At 42.6% G+C, this 20,475-nt stretch overlaps 3 protein-coding genes across 6 annotated transcripts; 1 reads left to right on the top strand and 2 right to left on the bottom strand.

Moving 5' to 3' along the window:
* Positions 1-906: 906 nt before the first annotated feature.
* On the bottom strand, positions 907-9,542 carry LOC116446779 (coiled-coil domain-containing protein 173-like). Its single transcript, XM_032115157.1, has 7 exons — positions 9,329-9,542; positions 8,849-8,985; positions 7,910-8,066; positions 6,764-6,903; positions 6,297-6,489; positions 5,576-5,740; positions 907-4,898 (listed from the first exon to the last, which is right to left on the bottom strand). The coding sequence occupies exons 2-7, from the start codon at positions 8,944-8,946 to the stop codon at positions 4,797-4,799; spliced, it is 855 nt and encodes a 284-aa protein (XP_031971048.1). The 5' UTR covers positions 8,947-8,985; positions 9,329-9,542; the 3' UTR covers positions 907-4,796.
* Positions 8,979-19,504, top strand: PHOSPHO2 (phosphatase, orphan 2). 4 transcript variants are annotated; one of them, XM_032115145.1, is made up of 4 exons: positions 8,979-9,331; positions 9,547-9,588; positions 17,126-17,253; positions 18,188-19,504. In XM_032115145.1, the coding sequence occupies exon 4, from the start codon at positions 18,190-18,192 to the stop codon at positions 18,913-18,915; it is 726 nt and encodes a 241-aa protein (XP_031971036.1). In that variant the 5' UTR covers positions 8,979-9,331; positions 9,547-9,588; positions 17,126-17,253; positions 18,188-18,189; the 3' UTR covers positions 18,916-19,504. The 4 variants fall into 4 exon arrangements, with proteins under 4 accessions (XP_031971036.1, XP_031971035.1, XP_031971037.1 ...); XM_032115144.1 differs by lacking the exon at positions 9,547-9,588; XM_032115146.1 differs by lacking the exons at positions 8,979-9,331; positions 9,547-9,588 and adding an exon at positions 9,609-9,688.
* CCDC173 (coiled-coil domain containing 173) lies at positions 9,814-17,715 on the bottom strand. The gene is made up of 10 exons (XM_032114708.1): positions 17,424-17,715; positions 16,495-16,626; positions 16,111-16,319; positions 15,698-15,871; positions 15,407-15,603; positions 14,344-14,500; positions 13,196-13,335; positions 12,169-12,361; positions 11,682-11,846; positions 9,814-11,178 (listed from the first exon to the last, which is right to left on the bottom strand). The coding sequence occupies exons 1-10, from the start codon at positions 17,713-17,715 to the stop codon at positions 10,969-10,971; spliced, it is 1,869 nt and encodes a 622-aa protein (XP_031970599.1). The 3' UTR covers positions 9,814-10,968.
* Positions 19,505-20,475: the final 971 nt, after the last annotated feature.

Here is a 20,475-nt window from a genome sequence, read left to right as displayed (position 1 = left end):
GAGAAATAATCACTTCTAAGTCATACTGTGCAACCTGCGCTTGTAAATTCACGGAGTATTCCAAGTTGGAAGGGTCCTACAAGGTCAGCTCTTAGGTGAATGGGCCATACAGGGACCAAACCCAGGAGCTCAGCATTGTTAGCACCATGCTCTGACCAGCTGAGCTCATCTCAGGGTAAATGTGCTTGGCCAGCCTCCAGCCTTCTGAAGTGCTGATACTTAGAGTACAGATTTACAAGGCACAGTGATTTGATGTCAGGACATGACCTCCTCAGTTAAACCAAGATCGATAAATTTTTACTGAAGATGTGAAGTTAGATTTTTATTCCAGTTAGATAGTGTTAAATAGTAGATTAATTAAGAATTGCTATGACAATGCAAATGACAGTCTATTATGTCTATATTGTAACATATAAAAATGCAGCCATGTAATGAAGCTGACCTTGTGTCTTATCTTAATTGCAAACTCTGCTTGTTGCCAACTACGATCTTTTACTTGAAAAGATACAAGTCTTCCTGTGTGTGTGTCTGAATGTGAAGCAGAGTAGTTTTCACTAGTTACAGAAGAACTATCTGTTCAGTATGAATGTAAATGGGGTGGTAACACAGCCTACAGTCAGTATAGAACTGAGTGAAAGAACAACTTTCAATCAAAAACTCGCCTATAGCCATATCACAGCCTGGCTGTTGGGCAGCAGAGTGCTTAGGAGAAAACAAGAAAGTGTTTTTCCCATTTCCTGTAGTTAGGTTAGCTGGAGTGCTAGGTACACAGTCTTGCTGCAGACATCTCTTTCCCATAAAGGATTAGAAGACGCAGCCAATGCCACAACTTCTCAAGATACTATTTCTACCTTCTATTGCACTCTCCAAAGTAAAAGTAAGTAGAAAACTGTCACAAATAAAAGGTACAGTCAACATGGATTTTATTGTTACAGGCAGATGTACTCCATTTTATTTGTTCAGTAAGATATTTTTGAAGTCAAAATAGGTTTGAATTAAACCTGGAGGCCCAGCAATATTCAAGGAGTACAGTACAGATGAACTGATAGTTTACCTTTGGTTGTTACCTCTTGACTTTCTGAAAAGAATCTACTGCTTTGTTCCATAATAAAATTAGACTAGTTACAGTACAGTTGCAAGCTATGGCACTTATTTCTTGAGCTTCAGTATAGGCAGGTTCTGGCAAATAGCATGTCTTGTAACTTGGTCCACAGTTAGCTTCTGCTGTTGGGCACTGATTGGTTTTGCAGGCACATAGAACTTGGAAGGAGAGAGTAGCTAGCTTCTTATTCCTTTGTAGATGCTTCTATAGTGGTCAAATGTATTTCTAAAGAAAAAAGAAACTGTTTAAGTGTATAATTAGTAGCTTCTGTTAATTGTGTATGCACTGATTGTAGATGATACTAATGCAGAAATACTTAAAAGCTTTACCAAAGATCCAAACTTTGCCCTTTTCCACTGTGCCAGCTGTTAGATTTTTCCTGGTCTGCTCAGTAACACTTCCTTCTTCCAGTACATGCTGCTTTTTTTTTCTAACCTTTGCTTATTTTTCCTTTACATAGAAAAGAAGTCAGACCAGATGCTACTCATTTGGGGGGTGGGGGGGCAATTACTATTATGTTAACAGAGATGCAGTGTTGAATTTTCCTGGACCTGCAGTGCTGATGTTCAAGCCCTTCAGTACCTAACAATTGTTACTTTTGGATAATGTATTGGAGCTGAGGCAATCCACAGAAAAGCGAAGTGCCATTCTGGTTTATCTAAGACAGTGTCAACAAGCTACAAACATTTATGCTTTAAGACTGCTTACTAGAGATTGGTTTACAAGATCAGAGGATAGAATTGAATCATAAATGTATTCACTTAAATATCTAGTAATATCAAAGCCGTGATATACCAAAACAAAAAGAAGCTTAGGTTGAAGTGGTGGCAGTGCAGTAGCGTGAAAGCAATGGCTTCACACATTACAAGCTTATCAAAACCTATACCACAACTGATTTTAAATAGAAAGAAATTAAGGTAATTCCAAAGAAGACATCTCATATGGTCTTCTCACATCTCTCACCTTCACCTCCCTCTACAGTCTTAGCCTTCACTGACTATGGGGATTTTTGCATGCTGTTTAGAGGTAGTGACTTTTTTGTCTCTCAAAAATATGCTGCCAGAACAGGAAGGATGATTCAGTATCAGAGACAAGGATGTACTGCCAGAACAAGGAGGAAAATTAGAGACTAGTTACAGCACTCTTCCATTCAAGAGATAACAGAAAGGCCTAAGTTAATAACAGACATTTGAAAGAATTTAGCTGTTGAAACAGAGTAAATTATTTGACCTAACATGACCGGAAAGCTTTAAAAAGATTTTTTTTTTTCTTTTTCAGAATTATAGAGCAAGTCTGTATTGGGACATGAAAATGTTCATCCTTAATAGTCCCATGGTGCCAGCTCTTCTGTTCATGGGCAGTTTGTTTCCAGGTAGGTATCCTCTTCAAACTTCCTCAGAGCTGATTGGTAGCAAAGACTGTAATGCTAAAAGAACTTGCATAGATCTAGTAACTCCAACCTGGAACACTACCTAACAGTAATGAGCTGCACAGTTAACTAATTCAAATTCCCTTAGGATGTAAGGCTGTTCTCTTCCATTTCCTAGGTAGGAGTTGTATTAGATCCATGAAAACAGTACTCTTAACATGTGTACCAGAGCCACACAGGTATGAGATGAAATACTGTTGGGAGAATACCATGTTGGACACTGGAAGCCCACATGTTCAAACTGAAGTTGCTGTTCTACTTCCAGGGTTGGATCACAGGTGTGGAAAAAATGCAGTTAGATTTGAGGTCTCTGTTTCAGTCACTCTGAGCATTGCCTTTCTAAGGTAATGGCTTTCAAATAAGGCTAATACCTATTATGACTCTCACCTGCTACAACGTCCTGAAGCAGAACAATATCTGAGAGAATGTTTTTTTGAGCAAAACCAGTAATTAAAGTTTACTAGTCAAGTTATTTTTCAAAGCATTTTCTGATTTTCTAGCTATTAATTAAAACTTTATAGAATCATTTAGATTGGATGAGACCTTTAAGATCAAGTCTAGCTGTTAACCTAGTACTGAAGTCCAACAGTAATTATCCATGTCCCTAAGCACCATTTACACATCTAAATACCTTCAGGAATGGTGACTCCAGCTAATAGCTAATACAAGAGTGGCCCTAGGCATTAAATGAGAGATACCTCTCAATTAGTGGATTCTTCCAGGTCAACAACTTCCCTTCTTATCACCTGCAGTTGATCTCCCTACATTTTGTTACTATCTTTGAATGGCAGCTGCAAAGGACTCTGGTGAGCAGCTAGAACAGCCTCCTGCCTTACAGAGGACTCCTTTCACCAGCAACATTCCACCACCTCTAGCCATTCTGATCTAGTGTCACCACACTATGCTTTATAGAGGTTTTACAGAAAATTACTAACTAGAATTAGTTATTTAAAACAAGCATACAAAACATGTGCATCTCAAAGTCAATAGAATAAATTGAGATAATGATTGCTGCTGTATTTTTTTCATGCTGAATTTGGGTAACTAAATCTGTATTTAGCCAACATGCTTTAAAATTACACGGGTGTAATTTTACTCTAGGTAAAATTTTACCACTTTACTCTAGGTGTACTGAAATGAAGAGTTGTTTTCTGGTACTTGAGTTTGATGGTTTTTCTGTAGATGTTCAAAGTAAAAGGAGTATAAACCTGATGGAAGAAGGCTGTAGACTTCAAATGCAGACATATGTAATCTGCAGAACAGGACATTTCTGGAAGCTGAGTAGGAAATGAGGCTGCAATCCACTTTGTTTCTTGCTGCTGTGGAGGTAGACTAAAAATCCATTTAACTCACCAATTGCATAGTAGTGAGCATGTGGAAATTTGCACTTAGCGATGCATTTGGAGCATTATCGAGCTCTGCAGATTTCAGCACCACTCCTGCTGTAGTCAATACTTCTTAAGGCTCCAGCTTCTGCCATCAAAAGGCTTTAGTAAAAGTTTCCATTTCTGCTTGCTGAAAAAAAGCTTGGTGTAATAAAATGAGCACTGGCTCAGAGAGAAGGAAATAAATTTTTCACTAGTGAACTAAGGAAAAAAAGTATTGAGGGACAATTTCACAAGTTAATTGCTATGTTGCTTTTTGTAATACATAATTTCCAAAATTAATTACTCCAAGATAATTGGAGAGAACTCTGTGACTTTTAGTTGATAGTGCAGCAATGTTAGCCTTTTATTTTAGGTCAGAAGTGAAGTTTTGAAACAAGTCTTCATTGTTCCTACTTACTGTGCTTTGGTTCACATTACAGAATAATGGGCCCTGCTAACTGACATGGGTACAGTCAGTCAGCTCCACCCAGCCATGTTCTTCCATCCAAAAAGAGTGACTAATCCCAGACCACAGCAGGACTGACTAAGACAACAACTGAGTCTGTGCTGGCCCTGGGGAGAGTTCTTTGCCCTGCCCTCAGGCAGAGCTTTGAGGGCCAAAGCAGGGTCTAATAGTCCTAGAAAAATGCCAAGTGTTTGGTCAGTCCTGAGCAAGCTGGGGGCTCATGTACATGTGGCAGGAAGAACATGGACAGAATTGCATCAACCATCTTCACCCACCCCCCAATTTTTACTGGATTTAATACTGCAGATATATCCACTCCACCATTCTTGCAGTTGTCCTAATTAGGAAGCCCACATCTTGTTCCTTCCTTGAATGTTTGGAGAGAATAGAAGTGACATCCAGTAATGGCACTGATTCAGTTACTCACTGTCTTTATCTCCGATATGCTCGATCCTGATGAAAAGCAGCCTCTCTCTGAGCATCATAGTCCAATTCTGCTTGCTTTTCCTGCTCTTTTCTTGCCTGCTTTTCAGCCTGATGAAGAAAAGGGAATAATAAAGCTTACTATTTTGTTCTCAACATCACCATCATCTAAAGCTGAGAGAGGATAAAAGCTTACAGAAGGTCTGCAGCATTCTTAGTTGATACTTGGCACTTATCATTCCTCCCCACATCTCTCTCCCCTGCCATATGGCCCCAGAAAGGGTACATTAAATAGCTGAGTGAACATCAGCATTAGCTGCTGCTCGTTGGTGACCTACCCAGAAGATACAGGAGGACAGCAGTGCATGGTTGAAAAAATGTCATAATGGCACAGAACAGGATCTGATCTGTCATTGTTGATCTCTTATTACCAGCCCTCACAGTAATCCTCCCTGACTCACATGGGCCAAGTCAGCCTGGAAGAGGCTTCTGTTCTACTGCTCTAAGAGGAGGTCCATAAACCTCTGAAACGTGTATCATGCACTATCAACTTTTCAGCAGTAACCTTCTCACTCCACAGACAAGCTGCTTTTTGGTCCATGGGTACAGTCAGTCACCTCTCCAAAATCAGCAGCTGCAGTGCATACAGGTAAAAACCAAACAAAAAACACATCCATCACACCCACAGCAGCCTTCCTCTTTCTCTTCTAGCCAAGATGTCTAGTACTATGGGTTTAGAAGTGTGCTCCTTTCTGAAGGGGCTGACAGGGTTCAGCTTTTCTGTTTACCATTTGCTGGATCTGAATTTTCTGTACTTCCATGTTTGCATCACGTTGTCTCTGTTTCTTCGCTTTTTCCATTTCCAGGTAGATGCCATCTTCTGTCATCCACTGATTACGATCCTTCTCACCCTCTTCTTTTTCCTGTCTCTCATTTTCCTCCTTCATCTTCATCTGTAGTTTACAAAACACACAAGAAAGTTAACCAAGGAGCTGGCCTGCTAAGCTGGAAGTGGTATCTCTCTGCAGAAGCAGCCCTGTATCAGCGCTCTGATAAGCACGGTCACTGTGGCTGACCAGTGTCCAAGCCCAGGGTTTTCAGCAGCCCTGGCAGATGTGTGCCCAACACAGAAGGGAAAAGGGAGAGGGGGCTCCAGGAAGGTGTCAGCAGACTTGCTGAAGCCTGCTGATGCATGGCACCAGAGTCACCAACTGTGATCTGGGCCAGGCTCCTCAGCTGGACTAAGCAGTGCAGAGTTTGCACAAATTATGAAGAATTACAGAGCCTTCCAAGTCTAATTTTTTTTGAGGAGAGGATCACCACATACACTGCTTGCACCTTTCTTAAGGATTTAGTTCTAAAACTGTAGATGATAAATGAGAAGCACCTGGTGAGAACCTGCATGTGTGTCTTACTCCAGATGACTGAACTAGAAACTATGGCATTTCCAAACACTATTCTTGCATACAAGTATATGACAGAGGAGCAAGAATAGCCCACACTTCTTACCACAGTGGCTCTGTGTTCTTCAATAGATTCAATGGCAGCCTTTTTTTTTCTTTCTTTCTCTTTGTTTTTCATTTGGTACTCAACTTCTACCTCTGCAGCTCCTCTAGCAAGACGATCATCTTCAACCTTAAATGCCTCATTCATCTGTGCAGTTAATTGTTCAAAAGCTTTGTCCTTATGCTTCTGTATCATCCTGCAGGAGAACATGAGCTACTGTAACATACCAGGACATCTGCTCAGATTACCAGAGGCAACTGGTAACTGTTGCTTCTAACACCAGCAATCCTACTTCCACCCCCAACAGCACCAATTACTACTGAAACCGGCAGGCATTTTTTCTGCACTTTCTACTTCAAATTTTAATTACAGAAAACTTGCTTGCATCGAAGTTTTGCTGAGAATAATGTTTGTCACAAAATGAAATTGCAAGTTTGAATCTTAACACTGAAAATTATCCCTGGACCCACCTGTTAGTCTCTGCATGTTTTTCTCTTGTCAGATCAGCCATCATTTCTTTTCCTTTAATATAAGCCTTAATCCGATCATCATCTTTGTCTTCTTTTTGTTTCTCTTCAGCTTTAAATATTTTCTGTTCAGCTACATATTCCTGTTTAAATGGAAAACTACTTTTATTTTCATGTAGAATGAGATTTTGGAAACATGAACTAAAACCAAATTCTAGCAAATACTTCAGGCCTAGCCTATAATAAGGAGTTCTTTATATCAGTAGAGAAGCTATAGAAGATAGAAACCCAGAGATAAAATTCTCATGACCTACTTATCACAAACTACAACAAAAGTAAAACTAGTATGTGGTTGCAGCCCCAGGCTTAGAATATCTTTATATTCTCTGCTCTACCTTCCCAGTGTCTCCAGCTGTACTGTTCCCATCCTGTATATCATTCATATGGTGCAGGCTCTGAAGGGCTCAAACACTAAGTCTGTAGAACCATCAAAATGTAAAACATAAGACATTTTGTAATGACTCAGAAATGGCACTTGTATAGCTTGGCAGTATGTATAACTTTTGTTGCATATACAAGGTTGGGGGGAAATGGGGGAAAATTTGTATATTTGGGGTGAGGAGCATGGAAGGAAAAAAAGCAAGTAGGGTTTTAGCGGGAATTCTCTCCTTTTACTCCCTTACATGGCAAATGACTCATCACAGTACCTCTACTTCAGTTTCCCTGCTCAAGCAGGCATTGGCAGGGAAACAGTACATGTGGTAAGTAGGTCATCACCAAGTTTAAAAGATATTGTCATCCTCAGGCTATTCCCTCTCTCTAACAAAGAAAAATGGACTTAGAGCAAGTACATGAAACCTAAATCCAGTTCTCAAGTCAAGGACAATCTCCTTGCTGACTCTAGCAGACTTTGTCCACTGTAGACCAGTCAAAGCTCAGGTGCCACATTGCAACTTCCAAGAGGTCTTTCTCAAAAGCACAGAGGAAAGACATGGTCTGCAACTGACAGGGTAGGCATTTGATCCCATGCTGCTAAAACTGTCAGCAAAGACCCTGTTGCCCACAGGCCTCTTTATTTGTTGGCCAAGTCCAGCCATCACAGCCAAGGTGAAATACGCATTTTGAACTGTCTGCTTTCCTGCTACTTACATGATGCAGCCTCTGGCATTCAACTTTTTTCTCCTGTTCCTTTTCTTTTTCTCTCTGAATTTCCAGTTGGTACAAGTCGTGTGATCGCTGTATTTGTTCCCCTTCTCTTTTCTTTTCTTGTTTGGCCAAATCTGCCTGATCCTTGTGCTCCTTTATTCTGAATCAGAAAAGGGAAGTGAATAAATGATCTAGGGACAACATGAAGTAATAATGAACAGATACAGATTATGCACATCTACAGGCACCTTAACAGTAAAAATTCCTGACACTTTGAAGTAAAATATCAGAGATCAAAACCAGAATCAGTTTCTATAAGCTAGCTCCAAATTCTCTGGCCAAAGGTCAGTTCGTCTGAGTGTGCTAGGGAAGTCTGTACTAGCAAAAGCGAATATGACCAGTGTATGGACTCAAATACTAGACTGAATTTGATTAGCCAATTTAATTGTTATCCCACTCCCTGTACAACCTGGGCCCTTGCCAGCAAGCAGTCTTCTAAGCAGTACACACAGCACTGTGCAAGACAAGGCTACGATGCCCATGCTAGCTGGAAGTGTGAAGGCTTCTAGGCTGGGGAAGCAGCAATAATGAGACAAGCCACATGCTCTCAGTGCCAGAATTGAGCCAGTCTTGTTGGATGTATTAGGATACACATAGCCCCTGACAGCAAGAGACGTTTCTGAAGCTGGAGAACAGTTATGGAGGAACCACAGAGTGAGGAAAGGTGACAGGTTTTCCATCCACGACGTGAGGATGTTCTGAAAGCCTCGTTCAAAAGCAGTGAGCCACGCAGCCCCGGGCATGGCACGCGGGTTAGCGCCAGAGAGCCGCCCTTCCCGCGGGCCGTGCAGCCGGGTCCCGCCCGGGCCGGGCTGGCCACGGGAAGGTTTCTAACCCAAACCGTCCCCCGCCCCACTCCCGGGGCCCCGCCGCCTGACTCACTGCGCCAGCTGCTCCTGGGCCACGGCCCGGCGGCTCCAGTAGCGGCCATGCTCCCTCTCTGCGTCCTGGCGGGCGGCGTCCGGCCCATCGCGGTCCATCGTCGGCCCTTCTTCGCCGCTTCTGCGGAGACGGAACGTCTGCCGAGAGAGAAGGAGGGATCCTCGCCGACGGCCCGCTTCTCCCGGGAAATCGGGGCTTCTTCTGCCGCCTCGCTCAAAGGCGGTGGCCACAGCGAGCAGTGTCCGCGGGAACGCCCCGGCGCCGAGGCGGGAGAATGGCACCGGAGTGGGCGGCGGGTGCCGCGTCGCGAGTGCTGGAGCGGCACCGCGCCCTGCCCAGCCCCGCCCCCGGGAGCTGCGGGCGGGCACTGCCCTCTGTGTCACTCACGAGGGGAAGCAAGGAAGCCAGTCTGACTGGGAGACCAGGCCCTTCTCCGCAGCCAGTTCGTGAACAACTCCTTTCCCCGCGGCGCGCCTGTACCTGGTAAGAGGCTGAAATGGCCCCTCCGCCTGTGTCCTTCTGCTCCGGCCGCGATCCGCTCCCGCCGGTTCGCCGGCGCCGTGCGGCTCGGCCTGGCTCTGTGCGCTGCCGCACCTCACACGAACCTTCGCCCCTCCAGGCCTGCCTGTTGCGGGGGCCTAGAGCCCTTGGCGGCCCTGGGATCTGGATGAGGAGGTCGGGCCTCCCTCTCCATCCAGGAATTCATCCCTTGCCTTGCCTGGAAGAGACTCCTCGAGAAGGTGATTGCTGCACCTGGGAAGGACAACATCCACCTTACACCCAGCGTTTTTAGTGTAGGAGAGGTAAAGCCAGTTCTGCTTGGCCCTCACCTTGCTAGAGGTACCTTGCCTCCGGGGTAGCCTCACATCTTCCTCGAAGTCCTGTCTTTCTCCAAGGCCTGCTGCTTTCGGTAGCTAGGCTGAGGAATTTGAGGATACACCAAAGACTCACTTTTAAAACTAAAATATTGGCAACCATCCTTTTTATTTAAGGGCTTGTATTATTTTCTAGTTTGCCCAGCAGAGACTGGCAGCTGTGGAGCACAACAAAACAAAGCTTCAGGTTTCTTGGACTTTGTTTCCAGTGGGCACCTGGATAGAGGGATACCCTGTTTAAAGCCCACGGTACTGGTGGAGGAAGTCATTGCAGGAACCCCAACAGTCCAAGGCAAGGAAATGATGTCAACATTTCACCAAAGAAACCTAAGCTTAAGGAGGGAGTTGTGTCTGTGGCTTGGGTGTTGCTGAGTAAATCTGCTGAGAAATCTGAGATACAATTTTAGATCACATCTATTTACCACAGACTGAATTGCTGTTAGTCTTTTTAAAAGAACAGCCCAACCATGTTGTATCCTGTTGATGTGCTGATTTTGTAGGCCCTATTTACAGCTATATCAGGACCTATTTGACTCTTTGGTGACCTTTTAAGGGCTGTGATCAAATCACATTAATATTTTCAAGTAATAAAACTAATTTATATAATGACATTCGTTTTTCAGACATAGTTGCAAAATGCTACCAAAACAGCACGCCATAACTATTCTAACTTTCACATATGTTCTCTTTTTTTCTTCCACTGTTGTTGTTTTGGTTTGGTCTTTTCAATTATGGGGAATAATTAACTGCAAGTAGACTAGTGAGAAATGTGACTATTTGCTGTGGGAATTCATAGTGTAGACCTGAAAAACCTGGGACAGTGAATTTTTAGAACAATGAATATTAAAAATATAAAAGAAATAGTGCGCTTTTGGCTGGAACAGGTTACAGTGACAGTCAATTATATAACATGAATTCCTGTCTCAAGTTAAATAAACTAACATTCATGAAACACAAGCTGGGGATTTTTGAGAATATAACCCCTTATATGGCAATCTTTTATTTTTTCAAATGGGCTCCAGATTCATGGTATATATTTGATATAAATCATTTACAGTGTAACTCTACCTGTAAGGTTCAAAAGCATATTTTTTTAACTTGAAAACAACTTCTGCCTTTCCTTGGTGGATAGTTTAAACGTTATTTCATGGTTTTGCTTCTTGAGCAGCATTACAGCTACAACAAGGTAACTGGGTCCCAACCTGGAATTATATGTTTGGAAACTAGTATTTATTTCTTGTCTTCTCAGAAGAATGGCCCATGTCCAAGTCCTCTTTCACCTTTGCATGCTTTGAGAAGAGGATAAAGATGATGTGTAGTCTTGGACTCTGTTTCGATTACTTGCTTTGCATATTTCTGAAATTCATGCTTTTTAGAAAGTGCAATAGCCTCTCTCTGAGCATCATAGTCCAATTCTGCTTGCTTTTCCTGCTCTTTTCTTGCCTGCTTTTCAGCCTGATGAAGAAAAGGGAATAATAAAGCTTACTATTTTGTTCTCAACATCACCATCATCTAAAGCTGAGAGAGGATAAAAGCTTACAGAAGGTCTGCAGCATTCTTAGTTGATACTTGGCACTTACCATCCCTCCCCACATCTCTCTCCCCTGCCATATGGCCCCAGAAAGGGTACATTAAATAGCTGAGTGAACATCAGCATTAGCTGCTGCTCTTTGATGACCTGCCCAAAAGATACAGGAAAGTAGCAGTAGAACATTTAGCACAGAACAGGACGTGATCTATCCTTGCAAACCAGCCTTGATTGGCACCAATACTCTGAAGAGGCTGGTCCCCAACACCAGCATATGCCAAGTACACGTGATTAAAAACAACCCAACAAACACAAAAAATCCAAACAAAACAGCAAACTTCCTCTCTTTCTCTTAGCAGGAGCTAGTGCTATTGGTTTAGATGCATGCTTCTTTCTGAAGGGATTAACAGGGTACAGCTCTTCTATTTACCATTTGCTGGATCTGAATTTTCTGTACTTCTCTGTTTGCCTCGTGTCGTCCATGTTTTTTGGTGTTTTCCATTTCCTGGTAGATGCGAGCATTTTCCATTAACACATCACGTTCTTTTTCAGCCTCTTCTTTTTCCTGTCTCTCCTTTTCCTCCTTCATCTTCATCTGTAGTTTACAAAACACACAAAAAAGTTAACCAAGGAGCTGGCCTGCTAAGCTGGAAGTGGTATCTCTCTGCAGAAGCAGCCCTGTATCAGCGCTCTGATAAGCACGGTCACTGTGGCTGGCCAGTGTCCAAGCCCAGGGTTTTCAGCAGCCCTGGCAGATGTGTGCCCAACACAGAAGGGAAAAGGGAGAGGGGGCTCCAGGAAGGTGTCAGCAGACTTGCTGAAGCCTGCTGATGCATGGCACCAGAGTCACCAACTGTGATCTGGGTCAGGCTCCTTGGCTGGAGTAAGCAGAAGTAAGATCAGCCCAAGTTTCTTACCACAGTGGCTCTGTGTTCAGCAATAGATTCAAGGGCAGCCTTTTGTTTTGCTTCTTTCTCTTTGCGGTTTTTTTCTTGTTCAGCTTCTATTCTTGCAACATCTCTAGCCAGTCGAACATCTTCCATCTTTAATCCCTCACCCATGTGTTCAGCTAATCGACGAATCATTTTGTCTTGTCGTTCCTGTGCTAGTCTGCAGAAGAACATGAGCTTCCGTAACATACCAGGGCAACACACCTGGGTCTACCTGAAGGTACTAAACTCAGCAATCCTGCTTCTAGAGTTCCCTCCTCTTGCCACACAGGCTGGCCCACCCACCCAACTTATGATCTCCTGTTCCTCCTGTTTTGTTTATTTTTATATAATCTGATTTAGCAAATAAATGTTCCCTGTATTCTTGTATCACTAGTTTCTGTTGCAATAATGAGCTGGATCACTCAGTAAGGATTCCACCTAGCATCTTGCCATCAGGAGAGGAATGTTGGAAGTATTGGCCAGAAGCTGGAAGGGAAGAAAACTCTTAGATTGACTCAGTGGTATCATCATGTTGTACCCTCAATGTTAAATTGGTAAAATATCTCCCCTTAATAAGACCATGAGGTAGTTAATTAATGTATGTGCCTTGTTAAGAAGTCAAATAATTTTTCTTGATCTGTCTCAGAGAAATACAGCTATTGTCATAAATATTTTCATCAAGGATCTTAATTGTCTTTAATTGTTGAGGAGTTGGAGGTTGGGCAGGCCATATGGAAAATCACTTTTCCCAATACACTGGTGCAAAGCTTTGCACTTTCATAAGCCTCTGTACTTTGAAGGGTGGAGAGATTGCTCCCTCACACTCTTACTAAGGAACCTGTGAAAAAATTTCCTTTTTCTCCTGAATTCCCTGCTTTCCCTATCAGTAGAATTTAGAATAACTTTTTAGAACAACTGTTGATTGTGTTACATCATTAGTCTGAATGATCTGAGAACAACTACAGTATAATTTTTAGATTATTTATAATTTATACCCTAGCATTGTACCTACCTACGCATTTCAGCTTCTTTCTTTTTTCTCATATTGGCAATAATTTCCTTTGCTTTAAAATGAGCTTTGATCCGATCATCTTCTTCCATTTGTTTTTGTTCCTCTATTGCTTTGATTATTTTCTGGTCATTTACATACTCCTGTATGGGCAAAATTGTCCTGATGTAACAGATGACATGTAGAATATCTGGACCTGGGGTAGCAGCTTACAGGAATCACACCCTATTCCCCCCCCTCAAGTTTCTTTCAAAAACAGAAGAGAGGAAAGGGATTCTCAGGAAAGGAGAGAGAAGACAGGAAAGGGATGCTTCCACTTACTTCTGCCTCCCTATTCAGACATGCATCAAGAGGAGGTAGATGTGAGGATGGGGAAAAGGAATTGAGCATCAAACAGCTGCTTCTCAGGTCCATTGCACAAAAAAATTGCTGTGAGATGCAGAGAACATTATTCCATGCTCCCACTGACACACGTGGGCAACAGGGACGGTGAGTGGCAGGGGACTGTCCAACCACCACACACAGATCATTCAGCTCCTGGCCCCACCTCATCCAAAACTATCCCAGTCTAAGAGCTTAATCCAAAACACAGCTGAAGAGGAGGTTTCTATACCTCTATGTAAAAAACCAACTGTCTTTTGCATGCTAGCCAGAACTGTTCTGAGGCACTTCTTGTTTGTACTTAGTAGGATGCCTTTAAAGATGAAATGAGATGGCAGCAGGTCTTGGCTAAATTCCTAAACCTCTCCAATCATAAAGTGAAGTTCAACAGATACATTCTGTCTCTGTCTAGTCCCTCTTTCTAACAAAGAAAAATGGGCTTAAAACAGCAGGAATGTGAAACTTAAATCCAGTTCTCAAGTCAAGGAGATATTCCATAATGTCTACAGCCATATCTTTAACCATTAACCAGTCAAAGCATCAAGTGCCAACATCTCTTCAGACAACAGGAGTGGCCTCCAAGAGGTCTTTCTCAAAAGCACAGAGGAAAGACATGGCCTGCAACTGGCAGGGTAGGCATTTGATCCATGCTACTAAAGCTCTCAGCAAACCCCTTGTTGCCAGTAGACCCCTGTATTTGTGGGCTGAGTCCAACCATCACAGCCGAGATGAAACAAGCATTTTGAACTGTCTGCTTTGCTCCTACTTACGTGATACAGCCTCCTGCGTTCAACTTTTTCCTCGTGTTTCTTTTCTTCTTTTCTCTGAATTTCCAGTTGGTACAATTGGATCGATCTCTGTATTTCTTCTTCTTCTCTTTTGTTTTCTTGTTTGGCCAGATCTGCCTGATGCTCACGCTCTTTTATTCTGAATTGGAAAAAGGTGAATAAATGGTCTAGGAACTGCATGAAGTAATGAACTGCATAACCATAGGTACCTTGCAGTAGGGAATATGATACTTTGAGTTGAAGGTAGGTAGAATATCAGAGGTGAATAACAGCATGACTGTTGGTAATGGTAGCCCTGGTAGAAATGAGTTACATGGTATGCTCACAGTTAGCAGTCTCGTGGTGACAATTTTTAGCTGGATGACTCATTAGCACCACTGCATTGGTAACACTCTGGGCTATGTCTGCAGCATCCTTGGAGAACAAGATTTCCCAGTATGACCCACCATACCTGTGTTCCTTCCAGGCATGCAGGCAGCAGCTTAAGCTGGTAGTGTTCTATACTAACTTCTGCGAGGATTCATGTGTTGTGCCTGGATTATGTAAGACCAGACTGTGAACCCTTCCTCTGCCTCGGGAAATTTGATTCCTCTATCAGACCACCAGGGCCAGTCCTATAAATACCACCAGGGACCCCTCTGTAAGATTTACAGAAGAGCTGAGAGAAGGAATAGAAGTGACAGTAATGCCTTCTCTTGTTGTGCAGTCTGGAAGCTTGTTATGGGTAAATGGAAAATCTAATTTAACCTTTTCCTTGTCTGGAACAAAAACTAAGAAATACACCTAAAATTCATTAACAACATATGGATAGTGAATTGACTAAAACCTGCTGATGTTTGCCAGAGGTGATTTTGCATGCAGATTGTTGGCAACTAAAAAGGCATATAGCTTTTCCATTTTGGGCAAGATCTCCTGTGATCTTCCTTTAAAAGAGTGGCATTTGTGAATCAAATTATTAGTAAGTTTCTGTAAAAACCTCATAGAATGTATTTTTAGAAGAGTTTAAGTAAATAATGAAGTAGGGTTGTTTTTAATTATTACTTACTGTTCTAGCTGATCTTTGCGTAGCGCCTGTTGATTCATATAATGCTGATGTGCTTTTTCTTGCTCACTGAGAATGTATTCTTTAAATTGACGTTGCCCTTCTTCATAATCCTTCTTTTTGCTGTCAACTAATCTGGACTTTTGAAATTCAACTTGAGCATCTCTTTCTTTTAGGACCTTAGTAAGTAGAAGTGCACTCTGCAAGAGAACATTTAAAGTCATTTTCATGTTCAGAAGTCTTTAAAGACATTCAGTACAATTTCAATTTTAAAAATATAAGTTGTCAACAAACATGGAACTGTCTCATTCTGTCGTCTTGATAACCTAGGTAGGTTTTTACACGATCGATAACCTCCTTCCGTTTTGCTGCTTGAAACTGTGCTTCTTCTAAATCAAGTAACTTTCTTTCTTCCTCTTCCTTTTCTTCACGTAATTTTTTGGCTTGAAGTTTCTGTTGTATCAGGCTCTACAGTGCAGACAAAATTAGAAATCACATTTAAATTTTGGATTGGTTTTTTATTTTGCATTTTAGCTTTAAGTAAAAAAAGTAAATGTTTATGTTAGATATTAAATGCATTTAAATGGCATTTAGTTAAAATACATATTCAAAAGCAAATGTTAAACAAAGGGAGTACACCAAGAAATGTTACTATGAGTGGTTTTGTATATATAAAAGTGACTACCCTTGTTTACAAATGTACTTACCACAGTGGCATTGGGTGGGTCTTTTCCAGCAGCTTTGGAGTCCCAGTGCACTTCTTCCTGTTCTTTCTTCTCATCAATGTGTGCTGCTTCTCTAGTGCTGCCCTGAATCCTTTCCCATTCTGCTTTTGGGAATACAATTACCTGACGAAGATCAGCTTCATTTGGAAGGAAATACTCATCTAGAACATTATTTTCTTTCAAATGATGTGCTGTGCAGAGGGAAGAAAAAATAAAAGGTTACTTGATATCAGAAAATCCAATAATCAAATGTGTATCAGGATTTGAATTCTCTCATGGTAACAATACTAAGTTATCCTTAGGATTAGTTAGTCCCCCATCCCCAAACCCCAGAGCTAAAATAGGGTATCTGTATCTGTAGTCTACCTGTGACCAGTGGATATCCGTGGACGGTGGCACTGACTGATTGGACTGTTTGTATGTCCCCTTGCCTGTTTGTGTGTATGTGTGGGTTTGGCTTGTAGTAACACACTTCCCAGGCAGGACTTGGGCATGATTCTTAGAACAGCAGGGAGCAGGGACCATTCCCAAAATGAAAGGGAGAATATTGGTAAAGCCATTCTACTGGCTGGATGAGGCAGCAATTTGGGCACAGACTGTGCTTTACTACCCTTGTCCTGCATACTCATCATATTTACTGAAATCAATCTGTTGTTGAACAGTTTCTTGATTTGTTGGCAAGACTAGCATTTCTGTGTTGCATTAGGCTTACATATACGTGTGCAGGCATAAATGCAGCTTTTCTAGGTGATGTCTAGGTTTTGTGAAAAGCTCTTTCAAGTGTCACCACCATTTTTGAAGGGAATGGCACTCTGTACAGAGTGGCGTCCTGTAGAAATTGTCTGTTTGTGTGATTTGCAATAGAATGACACGCCGTGTCTGAAAGGTAAGGAGGCTTTCTCTTAGCGTGACACCGGTGTCAAAGTCTGTTTTCCAGATGCCGTTGCTGACCAGTCTCCCGACAGGGACCAGACCTGATCCTCTCCCTCTGTCCTAGGTGAAGACAGCCTTGCCAGAAGTAAAGGCGCACTGATGCCGCGGCGCCCTGCAGGCAGGAAACTGCCAAGCCCCTCGTTCTTCCCCAGCTGCTGCCCTTGGAGGTTACCGGACCTGCGCTGCGTTCAGGTCAGTTCTCTCCACTCAGTTCCTAGGGAGAAACAGCCCCTCTCGCCGTCTGCAGCTGGGGGAGCTTTGGGGGAGTCACGCTGGGCACCCGTAGGGCCCCCCGGAGCCGTGCGGCCGCGGGCTCGGCGCTGCCCTCCCGCCGGGTCCCGCTGCCCGCGGGGCAGCCACACTCACGGGCGCCGCGCCGCCGCTGCCGCCGCGCAGCTGCCGCCGCCATCTTCCCGGGCCGCGGGGCCGTTGCCGGGCGACCGGGCCGCGCGCGCGGTCACGTGACGGCGCGGGCGGAGCGCGCGGGCGCTGCCCCTTCCCCTCACGGGCCCGGCCCCGGCGCCCCGGGGGCTGCCCCGCGGGTACGGCCCCGCCGGCGCGGCTGCTCTGCTGTGGGGGCACTGGCTGCGGGCCCGGGGCTGCGCTGGCCTGCTCGTCACGGGTCGGCAGATTTAGCTTCGCAAATGGCTGCATTTCGTTTCGTTGGCTGCTTTGATTAGTGCGGCCTCCTTGGAGGAGCAGGCTCCATCTGTTCGGTGGACGTTTCCTTTTGAAACACCTATTGAGACGTTTTGCCAGGAGAATCCCAGTTTGGTTGCATTGGCAAATGCTGATGGAGAAATTAGTATCTGCTCAAACTGATGGCGTGAGTACCGGAAGATTGATGCTGTGTTAGCAAGTATTAGTAACTGGAGCATGAATTTAGATACTGTCACAGTAATTATTTTAAACAGAAGTTGGACACTGAACTTTGGCTTTTACAGACTGCATTTTTAGCTGCAGCATAACTTCCCATCATGGTAGTGGCTATAAATAGTTTATTTTGTTCAGATATTTTCTTCCAGAATTTTTCTCTTCTGAGCACAAGTTCAGGGTAGGAATATAGTACTCGTCTTTATATAAGTAATTTTCTTTTTTGTCTGTTTTGGAAACTATTTTCTCACAGCTATGAAATTTCTGTTGGTTTTTGATTTTGACCATACAATCATAGATGAAAATAGTGACACCTGGATTGTGAGATGTGCTCCTGAGAGAAAACTTCCTAATGGATTAAGAAACTCTTACCAACCAGGACACTGGACAGAATATATGGGCAGAGTCTTTGTCTACTTGGGAGACAATGGTGTCAAAGAAGATGAGATGAAAAGAACTATGACAACAATTCCTTTCACTGCGGGAATGATAGATCTTCTGGGATTTATTGGCGAGAACAAAGAGTTGTTTGATTGTATAATTGTTTCAGATTCTAATACAGTATTTATTGACTGGATTTTGAAAGCTTCTGACTTCCATAAAGTGTTTGATGAAGTGTTTACAAACCCTGCAGCATTCAGCAGTACTGGCTATCTTACTGTACAGCACTTCCATGCTCATCATTGTGCAAAGTGCCCTAAAAACCTTTGCAAAAGGAAAGTTTTAAAAGAATTTCTAGATAAACAGTTGGAGCGAGGAGTAAGTTATACACAAATTGTATATATAGGTGATGGTGGGAATGACTTATGTCCAGTAATGTTTTTGAAGAAGAATGACATTGCTATGCCCAGGCAGGGGTATACCTTGGAGAAAAAGATTTCTCAGCTGGCCCAAAGTCTCAGTCCTGTACAGTGTTCTGTTCTGGTTTGGTCATCTGCAACTGACATTATGTCTTACCTGAAACTACTTATAAAGGAATGATTAAAATTATAAAAGAAAACTGATGCAGTTACATTTTAACTTCCTGGGACAGAAAAACTGCATGCATGTAACAGCTCAAAATTGTAAAATTGGGGTATTATCTGAAAGAATTTTTTTTTTAAATACAACATAAAACTGTTCATGTTCAATCCTGGTAATAATGGGAAAGTGAAGTAAAAACAGCCTTCTAACATAGTACAGATTCCAGCATAAGTGGAGAAGAGGGGTTAGGTCAGGACTTGTCACTATTTTTAGTCTAGTCCCTCCCCTCCAACCCTTTACCAACTTTATAACTGACCTTTGCAGTCCCACACACTTAGGGGAAGGAGTAGGATTACTGCTCAAAAGAATGAAATTCTTTACTTGGAAAACATTAGGTGCCAGGAGCATGGTTCTGGAGCTGTTGGCTTTTATACTTCTTTGATCTGATGGCAAATTATTTGCTTGTAATCTTGTTTAATCCAAAGATGCATTTATATTTTCAATCCACTAAATATTTTACCAAACAAAATTACTTTTTAACAGTTTGTATTATCTTGTATTGTAAAGACAATAAAAGTTGCTGTCACTGACAAATGCAAAACAACTAGTTTGTGTCATGTATTCTGCTGGGCCTGTGTGTCTTTAGGCACCTGGTGTTGTAAGGGCCTGGAGAGAGTAGACACAAGTGTAGGTGTCAGCCTTTGGCCTGTCAGACCCTTTCTCTTCTGGAAAGCTGTAAGGATGTTGCTCTTTTATTTGAAGTGTCTCTCCCATTCTGACTACTGCCCTGACAATGTGCTGCTGCCACTCTACAGAGCTGACACTGGTTTGATCTTCCATGCTGACAGCTCTGAGTCAGCCAAATGCCTTTTTCCTCCTTGGTTTCTGCTGCAGTGCAGAGGCCCATAGAATGGTACATATATATACGTTTACAGTGATTTTACCTATTCATTCTCATCTATATCTATAGTACGATCTCTTACAGGCTGGAAGGAAACGTCTATGTCCATTTTAACTTTTAAACAGAATTGTTCTGTCGAAGTAGTTTTAAAGAATCGTTTATGAACATGCAGTCTTTCTCTTTACCACTGACAATGAGCCCCAAGTGTTGGACTGTGCATATAAAGGCATTAAAAATAAGTCACATTAAAGTTAATGTGTTCTCATGCCAAATGTTTTGAGTTCTTATATCCCAGAAAAGGTTCAAAATGATGATGTAGTCTGCTATTAAACTGAGGTCACTTTTAGCTTAAGTGCTTTAATAACAGAGATCAGTCCAACTTTCACAGCACCTCAGCTGTAGATGACTGAGGTGTAGCTCAGCAGCCTGCAGTTGCCGTATCTGTCTTCCTTTGTTTTCCGTGCAACATTATTCTCATTTTCTCACAGACATTTAATTATGTCACTACTTTCTTTTTCCTTAATTGAAGATTTTTGAGTGGTCTTGCCTGTTTTCAGGCTGATAGTTTATATAAATTTCCTTTGTGTACTTCCTTCCTTGCCTCACATGTTTTACTGTATTTTAGATGGTTGCTTTGAGCAGTCTGTTGCCTAAGATGTCCAAAGTGATAGCGTTCT

The sequence above is a fragment of the Corvus moneduloides genome, chromosome 7, assembly GCF_009650955.1.
Source record: "Corvus moneduloides isolate bCorMon1 chromosome 7, bCorMon1.pri, whole genome shotgun sequence".
Lineage (NCBI taxonomy): Eukaryota > Metazoa > Chordata > Aves > Passeriformes > Corvidae > Corvus > Corvus moneduloides.
The sequence above is the reverse complement of the archived record's forward strand: the minus strand, read 5'-3'. Positions and strand labels throughout refer to the sequence as shown.